A 9,254-nucleotide genomic window follows, 5' to 3' on the forward strand; every position below is an offset into this window, starting at 1 on the left:
GTACCGAAATTTTGAGTGACACCTTGTGGCTATTGCCCGATGCAGCTGCTCTCACACAGTGGCAGGGGTTTCAGAGTCGGTTGTCACCCGCCGCACCATGGCGCTGCACATGCATGACTGTACCGGGCCACCCGTCAGTCCGACAAAGCCGCTGCCACGTATGCAGCAGCCGCGATACCAGCGGCGGATGCGGCAGTCTTGATACCGTAGCGTGCTGCACGCTTCTCTGCGCGACACGCCCAAACAGGGCGCCCAAAGTCTTACATCTGAGGATGCCCCTCACGGAATCAGTGGCTGTGCGGCCGGCGGCACAACGGCTCCTGCTGCTTGCAACATCGCTGCTGCTGCTTCTGCTGCTGCTGCTGCCGCAGCCTGCGGCCGCGGAGAGTGAGTGGATGTTCAGGGATTGTCATGCACCCTCGAGGTGGTGGCCGCGGCTTCTCGAGCCACTCTCAGGACGCAGTGGACTGCTCACTGCGCGCCTCCCACATGCCTCTTTTTGGTCTTGCTGCCAGCGGCCTAGGTTCTGCACGTCGTCTCACACCCCACCCGCTATCGCGCATGCGTTTGCACCCCCCTCCCCACCATGCGCCTCGCCCCACAAAACCCAGGCTACGCCTGCCAGACCGGCGACGGCCAGAAGTGCTGCCCGCCCGGCCGGCGATGCGGGGCCGACATGCGCACCTGCCAGGGCCCCTTCAAGATGTCCTCCTGGATGTGCGGAACGTTCCCCGCACGCACGCCACGCTCGTGATCCGACGCAAGCGCCGCCTGCCTCGCGCGCCCCGCACTCCCGCAAGCCGGCACGCCCGTCCAGCCTGCCGCGCCCGAAGCATCAGGGACAGCAACATGCACGACCCCCGCCCAAAGCAACTCGCGTCTACCATGCAACAAACAAAACTCGTGTGTATTGTGGCAACCGCCTTCCGGCAGGTACGGCTGCCAGGGGGAGAAGTGGGACCGCAGCCGCCTCCCCATCGACTGGAGCTATGCAGGCTACGGCGCCGGGGAGAAGCAGATCCCCTTGAAGCCGCAGTCCGTGGACGCGAGGGCCGCAGGCGCCAAGGGCGACGGCCGCACCGACGACACGGCGGCGGTAGAGAGGGCGATCGCCCAGGCGCGGGACGGCACCGCGGTATACTTCCCGCCAGGTGCAGACGAAACGCACGGGGCTGCTGGTCCGAATGGAGGACCCCTTGTTGATTCAAATGTGATTAAGACACAAAGGGCAAAAGCAACTAGAGGTCTGATAATGTTAAGGGGCTAGTGCACGCATACATTAGTACTGAGGGAGCCATGATCCAACCGCGCACCCAGGCAAGTACGTCATCACCCGCAAGCTGGACATCCGAAAGGGCGTCACCCTGCGCGGCGCTGGCAAGTACAAGGTGGGCAGGTGTGGTGCATGCGACTTGTGGCACCTCGGGCACAGGCTGCGACAAACACATGCAGAGGTGCCCACCCTTGCCGCACTGTGCCTCGCATGTTGCACAACCATGTCAACATGCGTGCGTCTGTCTGTGTGTGTGCATGCGTGTGTGTGTGTGTGTGTGCCCGCAGGCAGGTGCATCCATGCGCGTGTGCCGCACGTGCCTGCACATACGTGTGTACACACACACGCGCACTCACATGCACGTATGCAGACTCCCATGCATGTCAAATCCAATATCCACACATCCCACAGCTCGAGGCTCGCATATCATCCCCTCCCCATCACCCCAGACCACCCTCTATTTCCCCAAGAGCCTGGCAGAGGTCTACGGCAACTTTGGGGGCTGGGGCCACGGCACCTGCTGGGTCAACTACTGGTGCGCAGCGTTTGACTGCGCTACGCCGGCGCATAATCAAAACGCCCCAGACCTTCAGCAGCCCCAAAGGGCAGGCTCCATGCAGCGTGGCCTGCGGTGCGCGGCTGCCCCTGCTGCTGTCCGCCGGGCTGCGGCCTGGCCCGCGCCCTAGCATCCACCCCGAGAGCGCCACATGCTGTGCACGTACGACCATGGGTGGCCGCCACGCGTCCACGCAGCCGCCGCCCCTGTCACCTCGCAAGCCTCAGGGGCTGGGACCCTATAAGGGATGACAAGACCCGACTGGCCACAATCACGGGGTTCACGCCAAAGGGCAGCAACAAGATATTTGTGGACAACCCCGGCCGCTTGCAGAAGGGCATGTGGGTGCGCGTCGTCCTTCGTGACTCAGGTGTGGCTGTTGAAGACCACTTCCATGTGGCATAGGGCGTCACCACACATGGGGTATTGCTCGGTCAGGCTTAATAATGACACAAACGTCGCGCGACTTTTGGGTCAAACAAGCCTGACTGATGGGGGCGGCCGGCGGGGAAGCAATTGGCACTGCCAGGGGACGGGCATGGCTGCGGAGCAGCCAATGGGGCCTGTTGTGTGGGGGGACCCAGGAGACATGGGTGGTGGCTGATGGGGTTTGCAGGGTGGGAGAGGTCGGAGGGGCCAGGCTGGCGAGAGGCAGGGCATCAAGGGAGTTGCTTTGGCGTCCTCCACAGCAGGGCACCCTTGCTTGGTGTGCTCCTTCCCCTGCCGCTCAGCCTGCGCCTCACACAACCGTGCCGTTGCCATACCCAACCGATGACGCCAGCTGACGTGTTCAAGAGCAACCTCATGGGCGGCATCATGGAGGCCGGCTGGCCCAGCAGCGGCGCCCGCAACCTAGTCAGGTTCTCAAGCCGCGTGTCTCAGGTGGGTGCAGCCGCATGCAATCACTTGTAAATATGTGTGTGATAGGAGACGTATACGTACATGCAAATCTGCACAATACGGATCCAGGGTGTTTTCATGAATCTGCTTGCTATCGGATGACCCACACCGCTTGGCGGATTCGATGCTTGTCAGCGCCCCGCGCATTTGCCAACAATGTACCTCAAGCCGGCCGCACGCCGTCACGGCCAGCGATCCCCTCCTTCCCGCGCCCGCCGGCGCCGGAGCCAGGGGCTGCTGCAATCCCTAAAGACACCCAGAACCCACCTGACACACCGCCTGACCCCGCCCCGCCCCGCACCGCACCGCACCGCACCGCATCGGCCCCCCACACTCTTCCCCCTCCCATTCCCCTGCCAGGTCGGGCCCGGCAGCCAGGTCACTCTGGAGCAGGCGCTGCCCTGGGATGTCAAGACGCAGTGGGGCCCGGTGCTGCACGCGCTGCGGCCGACGATCAGTGAAACAGGCGTGGAGGGGCTGACATTTGAGTTCAAATGGACAAAGTGAGCGCGAGCACAGGTGGCCGCTTGCTTTGGCTTCGTGTGTGTGTGTGTGGTCGGGGGGGGGGGGGACGGGCGGAGCAGCGGCTTCAAAGAAACAGGAGGGGCCGGAGTGCAGGGGACACATGCGCTGTTGGCGCGACGGCCGCGAGCTCCACGGGTGCCATCAGGCCCAAATGCTGGGTTCTGCAATCGCGGCTTTCCCCCAACCCTTCCCTCGCTCCCAACCAAGTCCTGGTTCCAGCCATCCAAACGTTGGTCAATTCCCCATTGGCCGTTGTTTGGCAAAGTTCTTGTCAGGGCTGACATCGACTCCGCCTGCCTGATTGAGATGCTTTTGAGGCAACACGTGACCTACTGTTTCTGGCATAACCGTCAGCAATTTGTCAAAACACCTGGCCGCACCGGCAGGTACCCCGGCCACCTAAAGGAGAACGGCTTCAACGCCCTCATGTTCAACCAGATGGCCAACTCCTGGGTGCGCGACGTGCGCTTCTTGAACGCCGACACGGCGGTGTACTTCTGGGGCACCATCTTCTCGACCGTCCAGGACGTGGAGATCGACGTCACCAGGTGACCGTGAACTTTGCACACCCGGGTTACACAGGGGGCGCGCGACACAGCGGGCCGGGCTCGGCAGCCCCCAGGAGGGCCCAGGGGGTCGCGGCCCACTGTCACCCTGGACCGGCCGGCCCGTCCCTAGGCGCGCCCCTGTGGGTGCGCCGTCCGCGGGCCGGCCTGCCGGGTCAAGGCGGCGCCGGGTCGCACCCGCCCTTCGTTGCTCGGGGCGGCGCCCTGGCTCGTGTGCGCGCCCGTGTTGATCCTGTCAACCTTTATCTTCACAGCCCGCGGACCTCTTATACGCGTGATCCCTGGAGCGGCCTGGACCGCAACGGCCACCGCGGGATCTGGAGCGAGTTTGGGGAGGACAACTTGTTCCAACGGATTGCAGTGAAGGTGTGTGTGTGTGTAGATGTGTGTGTGTGTGTGTGTGTGTGTGTCAGAAAGAGAAAGAGTGTGTGTGTATGTCTGCATGATGTGCATGTGTTTGTTTGCGTGGGGGGGGGGGGCAGGAGAGAGCGAGACAGCAAGAGAGTGAGACAGCAAGATACTGTAGAGCGGGAGTGTGTGTGCGTGTGCCTGTGCGTGTGTGCAGAGCGTGTATGTATTTGTGCATCGACCCGTCGTGGCGCTTGTGCTGCCCTGCAGGCGCAGGCAGGGCTTTCCGCATGTGATGAGAAGGGCATGCATTGCTTCTGCAGGCTGTGCAATCCCTCCTCTGCGCTTGCCGCGGCACTGCCGACCGAGCCACCCACCGCGCCAACCTCCTGACGCAACCTTCCCCGCACGGACGCCCGGCCCAGGCCCCCTTCTTCCACGACTTCACTGTCGCGACGGCGGAGCACGGCAGCGTCTGGACCGACAGCTGGGGGGCGGATTTGAACCTCGACTTCCACAAGGGCGCGCCCTACGCCAACCTGTACTCTGGTGGGTCCCCTGGAGCCCTATATACTTTTGTAAAGATAAACACAGCCGCTGTGCCTGCTCTGTTGTGACTGTACTAAAGCCCCCACAGACTGCTGTTAAACCGGCGTCTTCGAGCAAAATAAGATACAGATGCGTGGCTGCTGCTGCCTCTGGCTGCCTGCGCCGGTGGAGAAGCCAGCGGGTCTCACGGGGACCGCACCTGGACTCTCAAACCCACCGTCGTGCCCCCCGGACTGCCAATGCGCATGCGTGCGCGCGCTGCAGACTTGAACATGGGAGCGGGCACCCGCGCATTCAAGTCCGGCGGCGGCGCCGGGGCCGGCCCCAACAGCGCCAGCTACCAGGTTTGGTGATATTATTTCGGCCGCCTCTCTCGGGCCGCTGCGCTTGCGTCATGACCCTGCCATCGAGCCGGAAAGCCGACGCTGCCTGACCGCCCCATGAGTGCAGAAGCGCCCACACACGGCGCGTTACCGCCGTGCACCCGTCTCTCGGCAGACCAGGCTCCCCACCGACCGAGCGTCCCTCCCCGTCGCCCCATGTTTACATGCAGACGTTTTGGAACCTCAAGGCCAGCCAGCCCCTGAAACTGCCCGACAGCAGTTTCGGTCCCCAGATCAACTTTGTGGGCATCCAGACGCGCGACAACGCGGCCGCCAGGGTGGCCGTGCGGTGGATGCAGGACGGGGCGTCCTACCCCCAGAACCTCTGGCTGTCAATGCGCCGCAAGCGCCTTGGGTGGTAGGCAGGCCGCGGGCGGGGCGCCATTCGCTGCCTGGCAGTCCAGGCAGACTCGCGCGCCGCGCCGGCCGCTGCAAAGCCTTCCCCCCAATGCATCCACGCGTGCGGTTGTGACGTCGCTTCACGCGCCCTCAGCGAGAGCTGCGAGGTGGCGGGCGGCCGCGGGCACAGCAGGACCCTCCCTGGCCGTTTGGCAGGCGGTAAACGAGAAAAATCACGAGTAGCCCAGTCGAAGAAAGCCGTGAAACCTCACTTGATGCGATTTGCGGCGCACCGCGGCGCCCAGAGGCTGCCCTGCATTGCTGTGGGGTTGCGTCCACCCTTGCTGGTATGAACCCCTTTTGTCTCTAACGTCGTGCCTCCTTATGCACGTCCCATGTGCCTGCACAATGTGACAACATTGAGCGCCCTATGCCGATCATGCCACCTTTGCTTTTGGTACCGAGCCACCGCAATCGCTTTCCCCCAGCGGCCTGTCCCCGCGGTGCCGCCAATGGGGCGTGCACCCCGCGCTACGGCGGGGGGCGCGCCGCTCGCGCACGTATGCATGCTATATGCATTACAATATGCAGGACTGAGCCGCCCGCCCGGCAGCAGTGGATGAAGCTTTGTGGACTCGACCCACAAGTTATACCATATCATCAGGCGTCAGCCGCCACATCATTCACACTGCAAGGCAAGCAAATGCTTTTGACCGGCATAATCGGTACGCACCTTGAGCATGCCTGTCGGCTGGCCCTGTGCTGGCGCGCTTGTCTGCACATTTCTAGGGCAGGGCTCTGCCTGGCGGCGGCCCGATACCCCTCTGAATATACCATACATACAGCTGCTTGGCTACTGGCACACTGGAGCGATCACACCAATGGCTTGTACATATTTGCGGATAGTGAGTGGGCGAACCCATCATTTTGGTGGGGGTGGCGCTTAATTATGTGGGGCGGGTCATCACCTTAAAGTTTAGGGCAAGGCACATCTATACAGCCCTGCAATCGTGCAAATCTCTGCATACCACCTTCCCATCACGGCCCCTGTGGTAACCAACCCATGAACGATGCATCAATTGATGCAGTATGCAACCAACCAGTTGTTGCGTCGACGGCATAAATGGTCAAAGGCGGTCAAACCGTGCAGTCCCCACAGGCATGCATGCTAACACGGAGTCAATCTACACCGGATCAGCCAAGCACTATAAAGATTTAAGGTTCTGCTGGCTCAACACAGGCAGGTGCGCGAAAGCGTCATGCACAGCTAGGCTTCGCTGGTTTGCTGGATTTGAGGTGACCTAGGCTGCACGGGAACCAGGGGCGCACTGTGCACCCTCGACCAAACCCAGAGCCCCTGCTCTTCTTGTTGAATGCACAATCCATTCACTGGAGGGTTCCACATGGCGCCCTTCTACGTACCCATCTACACCTCGTTCAGATCACGATGCAGTCTCGCTGGCGCAAGCGGGCTGACAGCCAGTCAACAGCACTAGCCTGAGTTCATAAGCGGCACGAGCTCACCTGGTGGGCCTGGTGGCTCGCTTGAAGTGCTTGTCCAGCTCGGCCGATCCACGAGCCAAGCTGGGGCCTTGCGGTCCTGCTCGCTCTCGTGAGCTTGCACCTGATGCTTGGTTGCCTGCGGGTGACCGACTGCCCTTCGCGGACCCTCACAGCGAGGTGTGACGAAAGCCTGGCACCCTCGCAGATATGCAGGCCACGGGCGAGCGTGACGTGCTCATGCACGTAGCCATGGACCAGCTGCTGCACCGCGTCCGCGGCTGGAAGGCCACGGACGCCGCCGGCGCCGCAGCTGAGGACGCGGCGTTTGTGCGGCGCGAGGAGGTCGGCGAGGCGTTTCAGCGCAGTGGGCTGCAGCCCTGGGAGTTCCACGCCATGCTGCACCGCGCGGCAGAGTACGGGCTGGCGGATGACGTCCAGCCGCTGTGGGCCGAGGTGGGTGGTCCCTCCCGTTGGGCTTGTGGCAGGCCCCTGCTCAGCCTTTGGGAATGCGGTCGCGATGGCGTTTGCACGCGACCGGGCCGGCTCAAGTGGTGGCACATCCAGCAGCCTGACAGGCGTGCGCCGGTGCTTTGCTTTGCGCGATAGTCTCGTTCATGCACACTGGATTGAGGCAGGTGGGTCATTGGGCTGTCGTGCGCACTCTCAGCCTGCAAATCAGCGCTTACGCCCTCCGATATCGCGCCAGGTGGGGCAGGCATTCCTACAAATGCGGTCGGGCTACGGCGGGGGCCCACAGACTGGCGGTGGCCGCGGCTTGGTGCAGCAACAGCCGCCGCCTCCGCCACCCAAACAACAGCAGCACCACCAGCAGCAGCAAGCTCAAATGTACTACATGCAGCAGCAGCAGCAGCAGCAGCAGCAGCAGCGATTCGCACAGTCACAAGCGCAGCAGCCGCTCAAGCAGCAGCAGGGGCAGACGCCTCATCAGCAGTACCGGCAGCAACAGCCGCCGCCGCCGCCGCGCGCAGGGGCGGCGACCCCGTCCGGCCCGGGCCAGGGGCGAGGCGGCGGAGGCGGGTACTATGACACATCCGCCTCTTACGTGGCGGCCAACGGTGCCACGAACCAGCAGCACCAGGCAGCTGCCAGGCAGGTGCCGGCATCCCCGGGGCGCGACTGGGGTGGCGGCGGCGCTTCGGACTATGCGCCCAGCACTGGCAGGGATCAACGGCCGCGGGGCACCGAAGCCGACGGCTTCACTGCTCCTTCATGGCGCGGGAGCGGCGCGGGCATCAATGGCGTGGGCGGGGTCGGCCGGGGCACGGCGCCCGCGCGCGCTACGGGGGCGGCGGGCGAGGCCCAGCGCAGCTTGGCGGCTAAGGGCGGCGCGCGGGCAGGGGGTGGGGCCCCGGATGAGGATCCTATTGGGGGCATGGCTGGGCTGTTGCCCTCTGGGCTGCTGGAGGACGACTTCTCCCCAGCCGACCCCTCCCCGCGGGAGCAGGCGGTGCTGCAGCAGCACGCGCAGTGGCAGGCGCACCAGCAGCAGGCCCTGCAGCAGGCGCAGCAGCAGCAGGCGCAGCAGCAGCAGCAGCAGGCGCAGCAGCAGCAAGCGCAGCAGCAGCAGCAGGCGCAGCAGGCGCAGCAGCAGCAGCTGCGGGGTCAGCCAGCCAACGGAGAGGTCGCGGGCGCGGCAGGCGGTGCGCGGCAGCAGCAGGCGCTGCTCATGATGCAGCTGCAGCAACACCAGCAGGCGCAGGCACAGGCACAGGCACAGGCGCAGGCGCAGGCACAAGCCCAAGCGCAGGCGCAGCAACGGCAGGTGCAGGCGCAAGCACAGGTGCAGGCGCAGTTCATGGCGGCGCAGCTGCAGCACCAGCAGCAGCAGGCCGCTGCCGCTGCTGCCGCTGCCGTTCTTACAGGGGGCGGCACCTTGCAGAGCCAGCCGGCGGCGGCTGCGGCCAACGGGCTATCTCCTTTTGGGGCAGCAGCCAACGGCGGCCTGATATTGGATGGCGGCGCAGCATTCCAGCAGCAGCAGCAGCAGCAGCAGCAGCAGCAGCAGCAGCAGCAGCAGCAGCAGCATGCCGCTGCGGTGGCGGCGGCGATGGGCGCGTCTCCTCTCCAGATCAGGAGCAGCGGGAGCCTCGGGGCGCTGCGGCTGGGCAGCGCGGGCAGCATAGGCGACCTCGGGCAGTCGACCCTGGGCCTGTTCGGCGCCGGCAGCTGGGGCGCCGCGGCGGGCGCCGCCGCGCTCTCGCCGGGCGCGCTGACGCCCCGCGGCGGCGCCGCGGCGTCGGGCGGCCGGTACGGGCTGCTGGCGCTCGGCGGCGGCGGCGGCAGCGGCGGGG

At 64.7% G+C, this 9,254-nt stretch overlaps 2 protein-coding genes across 2 annotated transcripts in view; both read left to right on the forward strand.

Annotated features, from left to right (window-relative positions):
- Window positions 1–272: 272 nt before the first annotated feature.
- On the forward strand, window positions 273–5,462 carry MNEG_6692 (band 7 protein; the record flags this gene model as incomplete). The annotated part of the gene is made up of 13 exons (XM_014044831.1): window positions 273–387; window positions 612–717; window positions 934–1,151; window positions 1,318–1,388; window positions 1,723–1,808; window positions 2,057–2,199; window positions 2,611–2,711; window positions 3,090–3,232; window positions 3,641–3,802; window positions 4,075–4,186; window positions 4,594–4,717; window positions 4,982–5,061; window positions 5,271–5,462. The coding sequence occupies 13 exons, from the start codon at window positions 273–275 to the stop codon at window positions 5,460–5,462; spliced, it is 1,653 nt and encodes a 550-aa protein (XP_013900285.1).
- A 1,687-nt stretch (window positions 5,463–7,149) lies between these two features.
- MNEG_6693 (hypothetical protein) overlaps window positions 7,150–9,254 on the forward strand; it is a gene marked incomplete at both ends in the record, with an annotated part of 5,546 nt that continues 3,441 nt past the window's right edge. The window contains 2 exons of the mRNA XM_014044832.1: window positions 7,150–7,395; window positions 7,760–9,210. Coding sequence (XP_013900286.1) covers window positions 7,150–7,395; window positions 7,760–9,210 — 1,697 coding nt within the window. The remainder of the gene's footprint in view (window positions 7,396–7,759; window positions 9,211–9,254) is intronic.

This window comes from Monoraphidium neglectum (genome assembly GCF_000611645.1).
Source record: "Monoraphidium neglectum strain SAG 48.87 unplaced genomic scaffold scaffold01113, whole genome shotgun sequence".
Lineage (NCBI taxonomy): Eukaryota > Viridiplantae > Chlorophyta > Chlorophyceae > Sphaeropleales > Selenastraceae > Monoraphidium > Monoraphidium neglectum.